Source organism: Nicotiana tomentosiformis, chromosome 5 (assembly GCF_000390325.3).
Source record: "Nicotiana tomentosiformis chromosome 5, ASM39032v3, whole genome shotgun sequence".
Taxonomy (NCBI): Eukaryota; Viridiplantae; Streptophyta; class Magnoliopsida; order Solanales; family Solanaceae; genus Nicotiana; species Nicotiana tomentosiformis.
Genome location: NC_090816.1, coordinates 22,926,119 through 22,942,655, shown reverse-complemented (window position 1 = coordinate 22,942,655; position 16,537 = coordinate 22,926,119). Strand labels below are relative to the sequence as shown.

The 16,537-nt window shown below is 36.3% G+C and overlaps 1 protein-coding gene across 1 annotated transcript; it reads right to left on the bottom strand.

Moving 5' to 3' along the window:
- Nucleotides 1-1,358: 1,358 nt before the first annotated feature.
- Nucleotides 1,359-9,254, bottom strand: LOC104101062 (inositol phosphorylceramide glucuronosyltransferase 1-like). Its single transcript, XM_070202076.1, has 10 exons — nucleotides 8,864-9,254; nucleotides 6,895-7,015; nucleotides 6,251-6,436; nucleotides 5,838-6,001; nucleotides 4,268-4,375; nucleotides 3,851-3,988; nucleotides 3,664-3,771; nucleotides 3,131-3,398; nucleotides 2,919-3,042; nucleotides 1,359-1,727 (listed from the first exon to the last, which is right to left on the bottom strand). Exons 1-10 carry the CDS (start codon nucleotides 9,107-9,109, stop codon nucleotides 1,583-1,585), a joined length of 1,608 nt encoding a protein of 535 aa, XP_070058177.1. The 5' UTR covers nucleotides 9,110-9,254; the 3' UTR covers nucleotides 1,359-1,582.
- Nucleotides 9,255-16,537: the final 7,283 nt, after the last annotated feature.

The following is a 16,537-nucleotide window of genomic DNA, read 5'->3' as shown; positions in this document are numbered from 1 at the left end:
AGTAAGCACAAAACAAAAGGAAATAGAGTAGAGAGGATTTGTAGTTTGTAGAGAGCTTTTGTTGAAGAAATTATCGTAGAGCTTGCCTTTTAAATTATAAAATTTTATTTAAGAAAAAAAATTTAGTTAAATTTTTTAAAGATTAGTTGTTTATTTCTACACAAATTTTAAGTTTTAAAAGTTATTTTATTAGAAAATTTTTTAGATTGAAAAAGAACCAAATAGACCACACATGGTGGTCTCCGTTTAATTTTGAATATGTCATTTTGAACATCCTGAACCACTAGACTGCCCCACTCAGCTGTGTTAAGGGTGTTCAAAATATAATATATAACCATAAAAAATAGTATTTAACTTATATATATACAATATAATTTTTCGGCAAATGGTGTGCGCCTGACCACCCTCGGCATAGGATGGCTATGCCACTGTGTATAAATAACAACTTAAAATGGAAGGCTTCCAATGAACAGTCCAATGTTAAAAAGATGGAAATTTGAACCATAAAATTACCAATTAATTTGAATCCTAATGATCTCTTTAACCATTAAGTTCAGATAAGTTTTCTCCATTCCTTGTTAACTACTACTATCTTTTAAAATGGTTAAAAGAAAGCAGAAAACCAATATCGCATATCCATGAGATCAGGTTTGACAGAACTACAGCTTAGTAGTAACATGTATAATTCAAATTCTAGCAGAAGCAATAACACTAGATGATTCTTTTTATTTGTAAGTGCTAATGGACAAAGTTATTTAATATTTGTGTCGGTAGGAAATAGCAAATACCTCATAAAATTAGTTAAGATATATACAAATTAATCCAGACATCATGGTCATAGAAAACAAAAGAGAGAATGAAGCTCAAAACATGCCATGTGGTTGGTCAATTAAGTGCTAAGAAAAGTAAAGAAATAAATATTTGGGACGAAAGCCATAGATAGATCTTAAGATAGATATAATATATTTCCCGTAGATTCAACTTATTCAGACATGATCTGTCGACTGTGCTAAACTTTTTATTAAACTCAAATTTGAAGCAGGACAAGATAGGCAGTTTCTTTCCCCACTGCTAAAACAAATTAAATCAAGTAGCTTGGACATTTACTAGTAAGCTTTACGTTCTTGGCAGTGCTTCAATGCACAAAGCCTGCCAAACCTAAGCACAAAAACAATCTGATGTACTAAGCTTTCGCTATAAGGTCCTAGAAACAATCGAACCATATTTACATTTCTGCAAGAGGCAGTTTAGACGGTTTTAACTCATGACTTCCTAACCATACATAGACAGCTTCTACCAATGCGCAACATTCCCTTTCATACGCCGAACCTACACAACCTTTCAAAATATTTGGAAACTAAAACCTAACATCAGATACTTTCATTTTGTTAGATTAAAAGATTCATATACAGGCAGACACTTTACAAAGAATTACACCACAACCTTTCTAAAACAATCAAGTGAGAGACCAAAAAAATCAGCATATTCTACAGGTTAAGTTACCGGAAGGAATATGTTGAAATGAATTACAAGTGCAAGAAAGAGCTTGCATGTAGTTGGCTGAGACCTGAATATGCCATAATCAGCACAAGAAACATATACTCCTATTCCTTTGTGTGCCGCCCCCTTCTTCAAAGCCCCTCATAAATGATCTAACCGATAGATGCTCCGAAGCATATGTCATGAAGGATGCTAAAACAAGGCCTCCTACGACCATCAATCCTAACCTGCAACAACATAAACACAGAATAAAACATAAACTTTAAGTTTTTCAAGTGCCAGACGACATGTACTGAAAAGTTGAAAGGCATATGGTGTTATCAACAGAGTGAGGACAAATCCAGCGAGAAGTTAAGAATGCACTAGAAGTCCATCTGCGTGAAGCCATATGGTTGTAGACAGTAGTTTATATGTGACACAGCATTTTAGAGTCGCATGCTTTGAAGGTTTTTACTGTTTAACACATCCGGATATTACTGCATAAAGTTTAACCAAAATGGTTACTACCGTGAACCATCTCCTAGGTTACTTAACCAATGATCCGATCTACTCTAAATAACTTCCTTTTTTTTTTTCGGGGGGGAGCATAAATGACCTATTCTAAAATATCTAATTACATCTTTTATTCAATGTGCTCTCACCCAACAGTCTCAAAAGGATCCCCTTAGAAAGATTTGGCTAAATACAGAGACGACTCCTCAAACCTGTCAGAAAATTTCATTTAGACACCTTAATTAAAGTTGTCACCTATCGAACACCTGGTCTATACTTTGTGCCTATCAGACACCTAATGGACAATCTCTCACAAGAACGAAGTGTGTGACTCCCAAACGCTATGACACGGCAAAAAAAAAAACCAGTATGCAACACGTGGAAGATTAAAAAAGTAAAACCTCTCATCTACATTTGATGGTGCCAGTGGTAGCGAGGAGAGAGGAGGAAGGGGAAGGGGAAGGTAGCATATAGTGGCCTCTCCACGCGCTCAAAATTGGTGTTCTACACGCACTATGCCATGTCAACATTATGTGTATAATATGCACAGTTTTGGGTATAGATCGGTATTCAATAGGTCACACCTTTAGTTAAAAGTGTCAAAATGAAAATTGTTGGCAAGTTTGGGGGGCCACTGATGTATTCAACCAAAAGATTTTGTCCCTTTTCATATTAAATACATTCTGAACTGATGAAGTTGCATGGAATTCAGCATCTCATATATGAATACTAATTTCAAACCTATAACTTCAGACAATAACTCGGTGAACAGATTCAAATTTGTTGACAAAATAATGACCCAAGGCAAGTAAACGCCAAATAGCATTTTGTCATTCTAAGGCAGCCATTAATACATATATACACACACATAACTATTATAAATAACTTGAAATGCAGAAGAAATTATACTAAAAGAGTAAAAGTACCTCAAAAACAAAGCAGTGATTCCGAAAATACTAGGCAATGCAGGGGCTAAAATTGCAAGAGATGCCATCCCTAACCCATAGTAGCACGCAGCAATGTCGCAACATGATTGCTGCCACTGATGACCTACAAGGCAGCAAAATTCCAGGAACAATTAAATAACGCCACCTCAAAATTTAGTAAAATGAAAACTAGCAACGTTATGAAAACCAACCTTTTCCAGATTCATGGTCCAAAGATGCAGGATGAGCCTGAAATTGTCCAGCTCGATTTGCCACAGCCTTTCCCCATTGGTAAATTAAGTGCAAATAACTTCCAAAAAAGAGGAAGAAAAGTGTAAATGTCCACTCATACATTAGGAGAAGACCAGTCCACGGCATTACTTGGCGTGGGATAATTACAAGTGAAAGACCAAGGGACACCAGAACAGCAGCAAAACAGACACATACAGATATCCCACCCAGAAAAGCAGGCACCTTCGGCTGCATACAATTTGTGAACTTGTTTCATTATCATTTAAAAACAAGCAATATAAGCTTATTATAAATTGAGAAAAACATTAGAAATAGGAGTAAAAACTTCACAAGCAAAATATGTCATGCTTGATATATAATTGAAAGCCATTCTGCAAGACATGAGAGGCAATTCACTATTTTGCCAATCTCGTACAGATTAGTGAAAGGGAAAGAGCAAGAAAAAAATGAGGATGTCACAATTCTATAACCGATAAGGAAGGAGCAGAGATACCTGCTGAGGGGAAACAATGGTGGATGAAGGAACGGAAGAATAAGGTAGGACACCTCTAGCTCTGACCTTGTAGTATAGCTGTCTAATATGGTCACATAATGATCGGGTCTGCAGACAGAAATCTTTTTCAATGACAGATACTCAAAATGCAGACAACTATGTAATGACATCATTTTAAAGTGCTGACCTTTAGAAATGACCGATAGTAGCAAAATACTATCAGAAGTAACGGAAACAGAAACAAAAATTTGACAAGAAGTCCATCTCTAGGATTTTTGCCCCCTCCAGTTCCAGGTAGTGATTCTTGAAGACGTAACCTAACATTCTGCAGCATGAGCAAACATAAGGTCATACAATTGTTGGAGATGAGTTAAACAAAATCCTCTCTCGCACACCAACTTAGAGAGCGCAAACTCAGCCTCCAAGCCGCAAACAGCAAAGTGCATAAAATGGCGTTTATGTTGAGCAAGGAAGCAGTGCTACGGACCATCTTATCAGAGTAAAATTTAGGATACAAATGGAGGAAGAAGACAACAATATCGAATCCAAAATGACTTGCAACAGCTGGGGGCAGTGACTAGAGTACACGGAAAAAGAAAAGTACCTGCCACACGTCAACAGGTTTTAACAGCCAAGATGTCCACCAATCCCATGGTTTAAGGGGTCCCAACGTGTAATGAATAACTCGGAGTTCTTTCTCATCTACGATCCACTACAAATATATAAAAGAAAAAAAGGGTTAGTGCAAGCAAGGAAAAGTTAAAATGCATTTAAAGAAAATCAAATTCTTGCATCTAAAAAGTTTCTGCTCTAAACATGCGTATTCTAAAGTTTACCTTTTCCATCAAAGATGAAATTTTCCCATGTACCTGTTACCAATTTCTGCCATTCAAGACTCTTTTGTTTGACTGATTTCTATTCACACCACGCGCGTATCAAATAACATTTCCCTAAACGGCTATTTTCAACTTTCTCCAACAACAACGCCTAAGTCCCAAGCAAGTTGGGATCGTATGTATGCATCTCACTAACCATGTTACGCCATTTAAACTCATCTCAGGCCAACAATTTTATAAAATAAAAATAAACATAAAAAGTACTAGAAGTTCGTTATATTTTTTACTAAGCTAAATAACTCCTAGAAAAATATAGGAAGTAAAGTAATAGTGCTAATATGACAAAAACATCTTCTCAACTAATAGATATCTCCTATATAGATCTTTTTCTTCCATTGTGCCATATCTTTCGCTAAGTCTACGTGAGTCCTAAGAAATTGTAGGTCCTCCGATACAACTTCCCTCCAAGTGACTTTAGGTCTACGTAGTCCCATTTTTACCCTTAACTCGCCATGGTTTCTCATATATGGACCGGTGCATCTGGCAGACAACGTAGGACATGACCATACCATCTCAAGGGCCTTCTCTCATTTCATCCTTGGTGTGAGCTACTTGAACCTTCTCGTGGATGCAGTCATTTCTAATCTAGTTTAGTCTTGTATGACCGCACATCCATCTTAGCATTTGCATTTCTGGAACACTCATCTTGTGAATGTGTTGGACTTTAGCGTTCACTTTTGTAGGCATCTCTCTATGACATAGCACTTCTCCATTTCAACCATCCGAATTTTGATTCTATGAGTAACTTCATCATATAATTTCTTGGTGTGGTTCTTCTTTATATAGAATATGGTTATGTGAATCACTAAGATTGCAGAACTGTTCATACTTGGTAGAAAGAAGTTAAGCAAACAAAACTGTAGTAGCTTCCAATGAATGAAGCATGATTGACACAACCACAATAAGCCCACAATATTGTAGCCTCTTCAGGATAATTTTCTCGCACAACCACAGTAAGCCCACAGAACAATGCAAAGTTGAAATATCACATGTTGCAATTTTCCAATGACTGCTGCAGAGTATTATAGTTCTCATGTATATCAACTAATCAAAATATTTTCTGTCAAACAGAAATTCCATTTGAAGTCATTGCTTCCAGATCCGAATAATTAAAAAGTCAAAGCACACAACCCACCCCCACCCCCACAAACAACCCCCCCAAAAAAAAACTAATGTAAAAAAAGGAAGAGAAAGAAGAAGAAAACACACACACACACACACAAAAAAAAAAAAACAGTAAGGATTCAAAAGAGGCAGTCCCTTGATCATAAAACAAACCTTGTTAGCAAGCATGTAAAGGCCAACATCTGCATTGTAAAGAGTAGAAAGTCTCTCCATTTCAGGGACCTTTCTAGAATTTAGGATATCTGAAGGCTGATTTGGCTCATAAACACGCGCATTAGCAAACCCAACATAGTAGGAGTTAAGAAAACCTTGATCACCTGTCAGCAGGAAGTTAATGCATCAAATTTTCACATTCATTCTCAAAATAGGAATATGGATTGTTAGGACTACACAAGATAAGCTCCTAATAAGAATAATAAACTTCCACACCTAGACAATAACTTTGTAAGATTATTAGACGACAGAAGATAATCCAAATCCTCCAAAATACAGTCATATGTTTAACTATTAAGGTTGGACTGAGAGGCGATAACCTAAGAATTAAACAGTTAACAGAAATAGCATACCTCCAGTGTAAGAAGGCAGAGTGGTCACCTTGCTCATCATATCCTTATAAACCTCTTCTGAAGGCTCAATCACCATTACTCCAGAATTTAGTCTCTCAGAATGTTTTAAATTTGCACAAAACTTCCCACATTTAAATAGATCTTCAATGCTCTTTACTACAATAGTATCAGCATCAAGATATACCACTGCCAAAATAAAAGCAGAAATTCCAACATTAAGGACTAGAATTCAGAAAATGTGTCACCTTTACTTTTAAAAAATATGTCATGAATTTATCAACAAAATAGAAAAAAGAAAAAGATGTCATGAAGTTATCACAAAAGAACAGAAAAAGATGCCATGAAGTGAAAAAGCTTATCTGTTTCAAAATTTTAAAAACGAAACAAACTACGTTCTCTACCTTCTGCGCCCTACCTTCCCTACATTTTAAAAATTTTGAAATTTCCTGCAAAGGTGTTAGAACTGATCATTTATACCAACTATAAATTAAGAGGAAATAGATTGCTATACTTCACAGAGAAGAAGACCAACAATTCACTTGGCCAAAATTTGAAAGGCACTTAAGAAAGTTTTAAAATGTAGATCATATCCCTTTCTTCCTTTCTGTCCAAACTTAAATTCGAGCATTGAGATATGGAATTACCTTTCTTGTACTTGGTCATGTTAAATACTTTTAGCTTTGTGTAGACGCCCCAAAACCTAGTCGGCCTCACTTGATTCGGGTTTGACAATAAACTAATCTTTTCCACAATCCAACCATCAGCCTGCACAGGAAGAAACAAAGGCCAAGTCCCTTCAATAAGAATATTAAGCCACGTCTAGAGATGCCTTAGAATCATAAACAAATTTTAAGACCGACATTTAGAACTGAAAAAACTAACATGGGACTTACTAAGGCAAGCTCAATATAGAATGACAGCCGGAACAACTGAATATACTATAGGACTTTTTGGGACAAGCTCAATTTCAGTCACTTGTTTGCTTCTTTTTTTTGACTGGAAGGCCTTTTTAGGAGAAAAATAGAAGATACATTGCATCTGTGAGTACAGGTTAGACTCTATCTTCAAGATAAACTAAACTACTACACCTCCCTATCAAACTCAAGCTTCCTAAAGTGAAGCAGCACAATGATACTTCAATTTACGACCTTAGTCTTTAACTTAAATTATTATTATTAATCGAGCAAGCATCATTACCTCAACCGCAAATTATTTAGACTCGACCATATGTATCATTCGTGTTCATTTCGTACCATTTAGAAACATACGCGGTTGCAGGGGCAAACCCAATACACAAGTGGTGGATTCATCCTTACCCACTGCTAATCCACTGCACATGAATCTGACTTTATATATACGTGAGGAAGTTCATTAGAATTAGTATATAATGAGAGAATTCAAACAAAAGAGATCTTTGCCTCCTCAAGACAGTAAGAACTCCAAAACCACTTTCCCTGTTTCCTAAGTCCATTCCAATAGGTGGGCATGCTCCTTTAATTTTCTTATAGCAATAGCAGTGGTGTTCAATCCAACTTGTGCGCACCTCGACTAATCTATTATTTGATTCCTACTGCCTCCCATCAACAAAGTACGGTTAACTCTGTCCACCAAGAGGGGAAAAAATTAAAATGGAGTTGCCCGGCATTCCAACCTTGATTCCCGAGGTTATCACCCAACTCTTCGACAACTAGGCCACCCTCTTGGGAGCTAAATGGGCATGGTCATTTCAATGCAATATTTAAAGTACTCATTATAATTACACCATATCCACACTAGTTATCTACCTATTGCAACCATTCTCGACTCAAAGGCGGATCTAGAATTTAAGCTTTACGGGTTTAACTGTGAAGGTACTTAGCATTGAACTCATTGTACATTTAAAATTATGGGTTCATATCTACTTTATGTTGCAATTTTAGTGAATTAATACAGAAATTTATATTCCGCGCTAAAAGTACTAGGTTCAGATAAACCCGACACGAATACACTGCATCCGCCTCTACGTCTACTAACTGACTTGAGAACAATTACTCCCTCTGTTCCACTTTAGTTGGCAATTATTTCTTACTAGTCCTTTCCAAAAAGATTGACACATTTTTATTTTGGAAACAATTAACTTTAAACTTTTCATTTTATACTTAACGAGAAGTCCTTATAGCCACACAAATGTAATGGCATATTTAAGGCTACAAGTTTCAAAAGTATTGCTTTCTTTTTTAAACTTGGTGCTGACTGACTCTACGTCTCTACGTCTACTAACTGACTTGAGAACAATTACTCCCTCTGTTCCACTTTAGTTGGCAATTATTTCTTACTAGTCCTTTCCAAAAAGATTGACACATTTTTATTTTGGAAACAATTAACTTTAAACTTTTCATTTTATACTTAACAAGAAGTCCTTATAGCCACACAAATGTTATGGCATATTTAAGGCTACAAGTTTCAAAAGTATTGCTTTCTTTTTTAAACTTGGTGCTGAGTCGTCAAACTATACCAAACAAAATGGAACAGAGGGACTATACAGCAACTAAAGGTTTTGCATCAATCAAACTACACTATGCAAAAAATGACACTGAAATGAAAGTAAATACTATAGTATAAAATAATACATACTCGAAGGAGGTCGTTGGCGTATTGAGAAACCCCATCAGAGACCAAAACAACCATATCTTTAGTGGACCCACTTTCCCTTATTGACTTTCCAAGTACTCTAACACCCAACAAGAACTCATCTCCGTACAGAAGAGTAACGTAAGCTTCTTCAGTTGATTGAGATTTGGAAGCTCCGATGACCCAATAATTACATGACAAAAACATTATTAAGGAGATAATCCATAATCTTAACAAAATTGCTTTCATCGTAATCTTTCTCGAGAAAATGGGAAAAATCAAAAAACAAAATCTCGAGAATAAGATATACCAGCAGAATTCAGTAAAAGAAACTTGAATTTCAGAAAGGAAGGGAAAAGGGATCTGGGGAGAAACGTGGGGTTACTGGAAATGGTATTAGAATATTGAAATGAGATATTTAAATGAAGAATTGGGGATTATTTAGTGTATTCGTTGTTCTTGTGACTTTCCTCCTTGTATTCGTTCTGGAAAGTGAGAATTTTCAAAACTTCAGTTATTTCCTTTTGTGAGTTGATGTGTATATCATTCCTAGCTACACTTCGACAAATTAAGGAGGGAGTAAATTTTTTTCACGTTACCTAGTGAAGAGTAAAAAGTGAAAAATTGAAAGGTTAGAAAAACTATTCATCTAGTAAGTTAAATTATTACTTTACTTATATATTTAAAAAGTTTTTTTCTTTTTATATTAAAAGCTTTAAATATCTTTTTTTAAATACTTATAAACCTATTATTTTTTTTAAAATGGGGCCTCCCAAATTTGGGGTCCTGAGGCACAAGCCTTACCTTCCATAAGGTTGGAGACGGCCTTGAGGTCTTGAGTTCAACTCTCGACAAGAGTATTTTTCTGAATACAACTAATACAAATTGGTAATAATTGAACAGTAACTATGAATGATAATTAGGCAAATTATATTTACTAGGGTTTAAACTATAATACTTTATAAAAATTTCTTTATATAAAATTGGGTCATTTAGGTAACTAAAATCACTTAATAAATATTAACGGATATTCCGGAAAAAAAAAATAATTAAAATTCATTTATATTGAAAAATTATTTTGTACAATTTTAGTTTGTATATAACTTGATTTTTTTCTCTTTTTCTTTTTTCGCTCTTTTTCTTTTTCTGGATGTACCTAAAATAGTATAGAAAAGACTTAAATGTCACAAAAAATTGAGAACTTCTAGTACAAAGAAAATTGAGTTTTATAATATTAGACACAACCAAATTTAAATTAAAAAAATATGGATATTAAGGATTCAAATAGTTGATTCTAACTTACTCAAAATTGAGGTCTATGACAGTGATGTTAGTATACTGTATTTGCAAAATAATTCTGAAAATAAAATAACGTAAAAATAAAAATGTAGACGAAACAGAATTTAATCCGAACCAACTGAATTTATATTATTTCCTTAAGGAATTTAATCTCCTCCTAGTACCCGAGGTTGTGGATTATTTCCTCCCAAGATAGAACGGATTACACACTGGTGTAGCGGTACTTCAAACCCCAGTGTTTTATCGAACACAATGATCGGTAGTAAATCACACTTACTATTTGCTTTCTTTGTTGTTAAAACAATGCAGAAGAAAGAAGGAGATTACCCAAAATAAAACGGGTAAATCAAATGCGGAGAAAAATTAATTTACCGTTACAAATCCAAATCCGAAGCCAAGCCGAGCAAGCGACGACGACGACGGCGTGAGGCTTGTCTTCTTCTTAACTCTTTAAGAGCTCGAAAAAGAGCAATTGTATATATATACACATGAGAACTTTTTTCATCCTTCAATATGAGACAATGACCCTTTTGTCAAAGAGAAAAATTTAAATATTTTATTTTTCCCATTCATTATTTATTTTAAGCTTTTAACAAACTTACACCCAACAGTCCTCCATATGAATGGGGAATGGCTATATTATGGAAATATGCATGAAAAACTATATGATTCGCAAGCAAGGATTAATCGCATCTGGATAAGTAGGTTTCCCTTTGAGCTTTCCGTAGTGAACTTATGTCGGATATACTCGGTCAATCGGTAGATTTGATATCTTTGAACCGTCAAACTTTGGTGTATGCCTAGACAATAAGTCACACAATCAACCCTTAACTGCACTTGGTTCTCATTATTGTATTCATTTCAGCCATGAACACCGCCTAGTTTCATAAGTGCGTAGAGAACTGGCCTTGCAAAATTCTCCTTGAAGCGGTTAACACTTTACACTTACATAGGTGATTGCTAAACGTGTCATCCCGTAGATACTCTTTGATATCTGTATCAAATTTAAAAATCATTAAAAAGTCTTAATGCTTTATCCTTGGTACTGAACATTATCTCATCACGAGAATGGACCAAAATTTTAGTTGGCAATGTTGAACCGTGATTAATGACTTTGTTTGATCTCCTTGAACCTAGATCTTGGGATCTCCAGTCTTCTAGGTAGAGTTACCGCCACAATGACTTGTCCTCGGCCATAGTCTTATTTTCCTCGATGATCTTTCAACTACCTCTCTAGTTAGGCCTTTTGTAAGCGGATCCGACATATTATCACTTAATTTTACGTAGTCAATTGTGATAATCCTCCTAGAGAGTAGCTGTCTAACGGTTTTATGTCTTTGTCGTATATGACGATATTTACCGTTATACATAATGCTCTCAGCCCTTCTAATTGCCGTTTGACCATCGCAATGTATGTGTGAGCACCTAATTTTTTACCGTGCTTGAATTTTTTCCGCTCCCATCTTCCTACGTGTGTCCCCACTCGACTTTCCCTTGTCCCTTATACTTGCCCCCATGCTTGTCCCCCATGCTTTCCCCCTTACTCTTTATTCCACTCTACTTTCCCTTGTCCCCTATGTTGGTCCCCACTCAAAACCCCTAACTCCTTTCTTCTTCATCAAAATCAGACCAAATGAGCCCCTCAAGAGAACGGAGCTCAATCATTTTCTTCCTCTAAGAACAAGCATGAATAATTCCAGCAATTGAACCAATAAAAAGATCCCCAAAACACTTCCTAACCAGCTCTGAAAATCAGTCCAAATCCACCCAAAAACGCGGCTGAAACGCACTGCTTTCTTACTCAAAATCCAACCCCAAAATAGTTAGAAAGCCAACCCTTAACCTCCATTTTGGACAGCCAAATACCCTACCCATTTTCCTCTAGATTTCAGCCTTCAAACACCATAATACACCAGCAAAAGCTTTCCGAAAATCAGTCCAATAACATCACACAAAATAGCCCAAAAACGAGCTCGTTTTCCCCAAATTTCATATGCCAAACTCACCCCCGTTAACACCACCTAAAGCTTCGCTAAAAGCCCAAAAAATGCAGCTGAAAATCTTCCCTGAAATGCAGCGAAACCAGTTGCGCAACTGCTAAAAAACAGCTCCATAACACCCCAAATCGCCACTAAAATATACAAGTTTAATCGAGGTTATGGTTTGAAGCTCCGTCCAGATTTTTGCTGCGGGTTTCGGTTGCGATTCAGTTTTGTGTAAAGGCTCAACGGATCTCTGCTCCTTATGTATTGAAGAAAATTTCAACTATTGAAAGGTTGATTCTTGTTCCTATTTTGCTCAATAACGTTCCAAATTTCATGCTTTAGCCCATTCCCTACCATGTCTTATTGTTTGATTGTTTATTTCGTTTAGGTTAGTTTACTCTGTTTTGAGTTGTTTTTTAATTACTTTATTACTATTATATTATGTTAGATTTTGTTGTTAAATTTGAGTAAATAATTGATGAACATTCATAGTCTGTTTTAGGCGCGATTGATAAATTATCGTGGCCATGCGTACAGTTCCCATGGCATGGTCATGACAAGTAAATTCCAATTCGGATGTGCATTTCATGTGACCCGACTATAACTTCGAATAATAATAAAATTAACATGTTGTAAATCGCGGGCGCTTTTCACGTGGCGCGATTCGCAATGTGTACAAAAATAAACGAGTGCGCGCGACATCGCGCCTTGTTCAAATTAATTCCATAAATATTAAAAGCGGGTAGAAGGTAAAATTACACATAAGGTTTTAAAACATGTAATAAATTAGATAATTAAGCCAAGTATTAATTGTTAAGCGACCGTGCTAAAACCACAGAATCCGGGAGTACCTAACACCTTCTCCCGAAATAACAGAATTCCTTACCTGGCCTTCTGGTTTCGCAAACTTTAAAACAGAGTTAAATTTCCTCGATTTGGGATTTAAAATAAATCGATGATTTGGGACACCATAAATATTCCAAGTGGCGACTCTGAATTAAATAAATAATCTCATTTCGATTAATGTCACTTAAATTGAAAAAACTCCCTATCCCTCGGAAGAAAGGAGGTGTAACAGCTCTGGCGACTCTGCTGGAGATTAGAAACCAGAACTTCTGATTCATGGTTCAGAATTCGAGCTTAGAATAACTGTTATACCTGGCTTTTGTTTATTATCTGATTTTTTACGTGTTTGAGCCTAATGTGCTAAATGCCGCTTTTTACCGCTTTGATATTGCTTGATTTGTATATAGAACTGTTACGAAACCCTTTTCCCTCTGAGTCTTCTGATAGTTAGTTATGTTGTGTCTGCCTACCAGCATCACAAATTTTATGTCTTGAGATAAAGCCAGTTAGCCTACCAGTTTCTGGTGAAATATTTAGTCACACATGTTTAGGCGGGAGAGTCGTTAGCTAGCCAGTGTTATTCTACTACCGGTGACGCTTAACGCTCCTCGGCTCGGGTTGTCTGCCCGGGTAAGCCAGGTCTATATACCATCTCTTTTAGGATTTTTAAACCTAGAAGAACAAACCTCATGCCGGATATCCCCTAGTAGGTTCGTTTTATTTGCATCATGTGCATTTGACTTAGCAACACTCGGCATAGGGGTCGGGTTCTATTTTAGGGCGGGTACCTTGTTGAGACCAATATGTTCATTTTTCTGTGCTATATGTAACATTATTTGGTAGGCTTTACTCAAATATTGACCGGTTGTAGGATAGATTGATTGGACCGAGGAGAGAGAAAGAGAAATTTTCCTCCACGTTTTCATAAAGTTCCCATTAAAAAAAAGGTTTTGTAGGGTTCTAATGTGTAAAATCACAATTTTTAAAATATTTTTGTTTATTTATTTTGACCAAACTACGCGAGTCTGATTCTCACCGGATGTGAGATACATAGGCAAACCTCATCGGTTCCGGCCCCCAATTTTCAAAAATCCAAAAAATATTTTCCTTTAGTTTCTTCTTTAGAAATTTTTTCTTTGAGACGTCAAATTCAAATATCCAAAAATATTTTCTTCCTTTTTTTATTTTTTTTATAAAAAAAAGAGTCTTTCTCCCAAAATTCAAAAAAAAAAAAATTCTTTCTTTTGAAATTTACAAAAACAAAATTAAAAAAAATTCAAAATCCAAAAATATTTTCTTTCTTCTTTAGAAGTCTTTTTTTTCACCAAATCCCCAAAAAAAATCGAAATCGAAAAAAAAAATTGAAATTATTTTCGTTGCTAGGAGATTTTGTCGGATTATTTGTATATGAGTAAAAAAAAGAGTTAGTTTTTCTATTTTATTTCTAATCTTTCCGAACTACGCAAGATATGATTCATGCGGCGTCATGATACGTAGGCAATCCCCATCAGATTCGATCATTGTCATCAAATAACCTGAGTGAAAAAAGAGAGAAAAAGAAAAGAAAGAAAAAGAGTGACGAAAATAACAAAGAAAAAAAGAGCGTGCCAAAAAAAATAAAAGAGAACATTGTGTCGAGTTTAACAAAGAAAACAACAGAAAGTTTCTGTGAATATGCTATCAAATGGCGCGAGCAAGCCGCCAGGGTAAAGCCTCCAATGGACGAAGCAAAAATGGTTATGGTCTTCCTACATGCCCAAAATGCGGACTACTTCCAGAACATGATGTCCGCTATGGGTAATCCGTTCACCGAGGCTATCAAAATTGGGGAGATAGTCGAAAATGGTTTAAAAATGGGCCGAATCTTGAGTCATGATGCCTTTAAGGCCACATCACATGTCGTTCATAATGGTTTAGAGGGTTTGATAAACAGAAACATGAGAGAAGAGGCTATGATGGATTCAAGCTCGAAGGGGACCCCCAGGTCATTCAACCAATCATATGTGCCGCCAAGAACCCTGCAACATTATTACCCTCATCATGATGCTGCATATGTCGTGGCGCCGCCTCACTATGCGGTGATGAACGTGTAACCTTATCCACAGCCACAATATTATCCACAAAACCGAGCTCAACCTCCCAGAAATGCACGTCCATACCAAGCTCCTTATAATCCCCAACAAAACATTCCTCGCCCCAGAGTGCCTTCCAGAAGGAATCAGTTCACCCCTATTGGTGAATCATATTCAAGTTTGTTTCAAAAGCTATTGGGCAAGGTCTGCTGCAGCCAGTGGCCCCAAACCAGCCAAACCCCGAGTCCCCCTCGCAACAAGCTGGTAGATGTGAATATCACTCTGGAGCAGATTGATCCAGCATTGAAAGCCACAGTAGTCATTGTCGCGGCAGAAGAGAAACCTAAAAACGGGCGCCAAACCTGAAAAGTTCTGTGTCAGATGGGAGTCTCGGTAGTTGGTCTTGTTATTTTTTTTGCATCCGGATTATTTCAGGGTGTAATCCGGATGTTTTACTTCACTGCTTTGCTTTCTGATGTAAACCCTTATGTCTTTAAAAAGTTAAAAATAAAATAAAATCAAATGAAATTAATATTTCATTGTCGAGGAATGTCTTTTTTCTTAATCTTGTCACATTTCTTATTCTCTTTTCAGTTCTGTTAATGCATATTTTAATGACATGGCATGCTTGCGGACTTCATGCCCAGATCCTAAGACGCTGTCAGACCTCTAAATAATGAATCAAGAAGCAGAATATTTTGAAGACAAGGCTTGTAAGAAAATAAATAGAAAATTGGAACGAAGTTGAGATTCCCTCTCTTCAGATCATTGTTGAAGCCGAGATCGAGGATAATGAATCGGTCAAGACCCGGTTGGAATAGTTGACTATAATTAATGAAAAACGGATGGTCGCAGTTTGCCAGGGGCAGTTGTACCAACATAGAATGGCTCGTGTCTACAACAAGAAAGTGCGGCCTAGAAAAATTAGAATAGGACAACTCATTCTAAGACGTATCCTCCCACCTTATGAAGAAGCTAAGGAAAAACTGGCTTCAAATTGGAAAGGTCCATACATTGTAACGATAGTACTGCAAAAGAGAGCGTTGCACCTGGGAAGCATCGAAGGAAATGTCCCTGAAACAACTGTCAACGCAGGTGCAGTCAAAAGGTACTATGTTTGATCCTCTATATAACATTAATGTTCTCTGGTTGGGATAAAGAAGGCTTTCTTTCTTACTATCCAAGTACTATCAACCTTTGCAAACCCTTTGAGCTGGTTCCCTTTCCTTGATTACCCTCTTTGGAACCTGAAAGTGTTATAAAAAAGGAAAATTGAAAAGAAAAAAAAAGGAAACACAAAAGAAAATCAGAAACAAAGTTTCTTGAACTACGTTTGACTTGATTCTGAAAGGATAAGTAGGCAGCCTGTCTCTGGGGTTCAGTCACACCAAAACAAAAATCCACATTCCCCAAAAGTTGAAACTAGGGAAAATATTACAATGGTTCGGCGATGGTTTCACCTGAGAGGTTCCAAA

Excerpts from the sequence above, each read along its gene's own strand:
- LOC104101062 (XM_070202076.1), bottom strand. The coding sequence starts at position 9,109 with ATGAAAGCAATTTTGTTAAGATTATGGATTATCTCCTTAATAATGTTT. Across the intron at positions 6,002-6,250 it reads TCTGCCTTCTTACACTGGAG|GTGATCAAGGTTTTCTTAAC; the intron begins GTATGCTATTTC and ends TCCTGCTGACAG. Across the intron at positions 3,043-3,130 it reads GGACCATGAATCTGGAAAAG|GTCATCAGTGGCAGCAATCA; the intron begins GTTGGTTTTCAT and ends GCTGCCTTGTAG.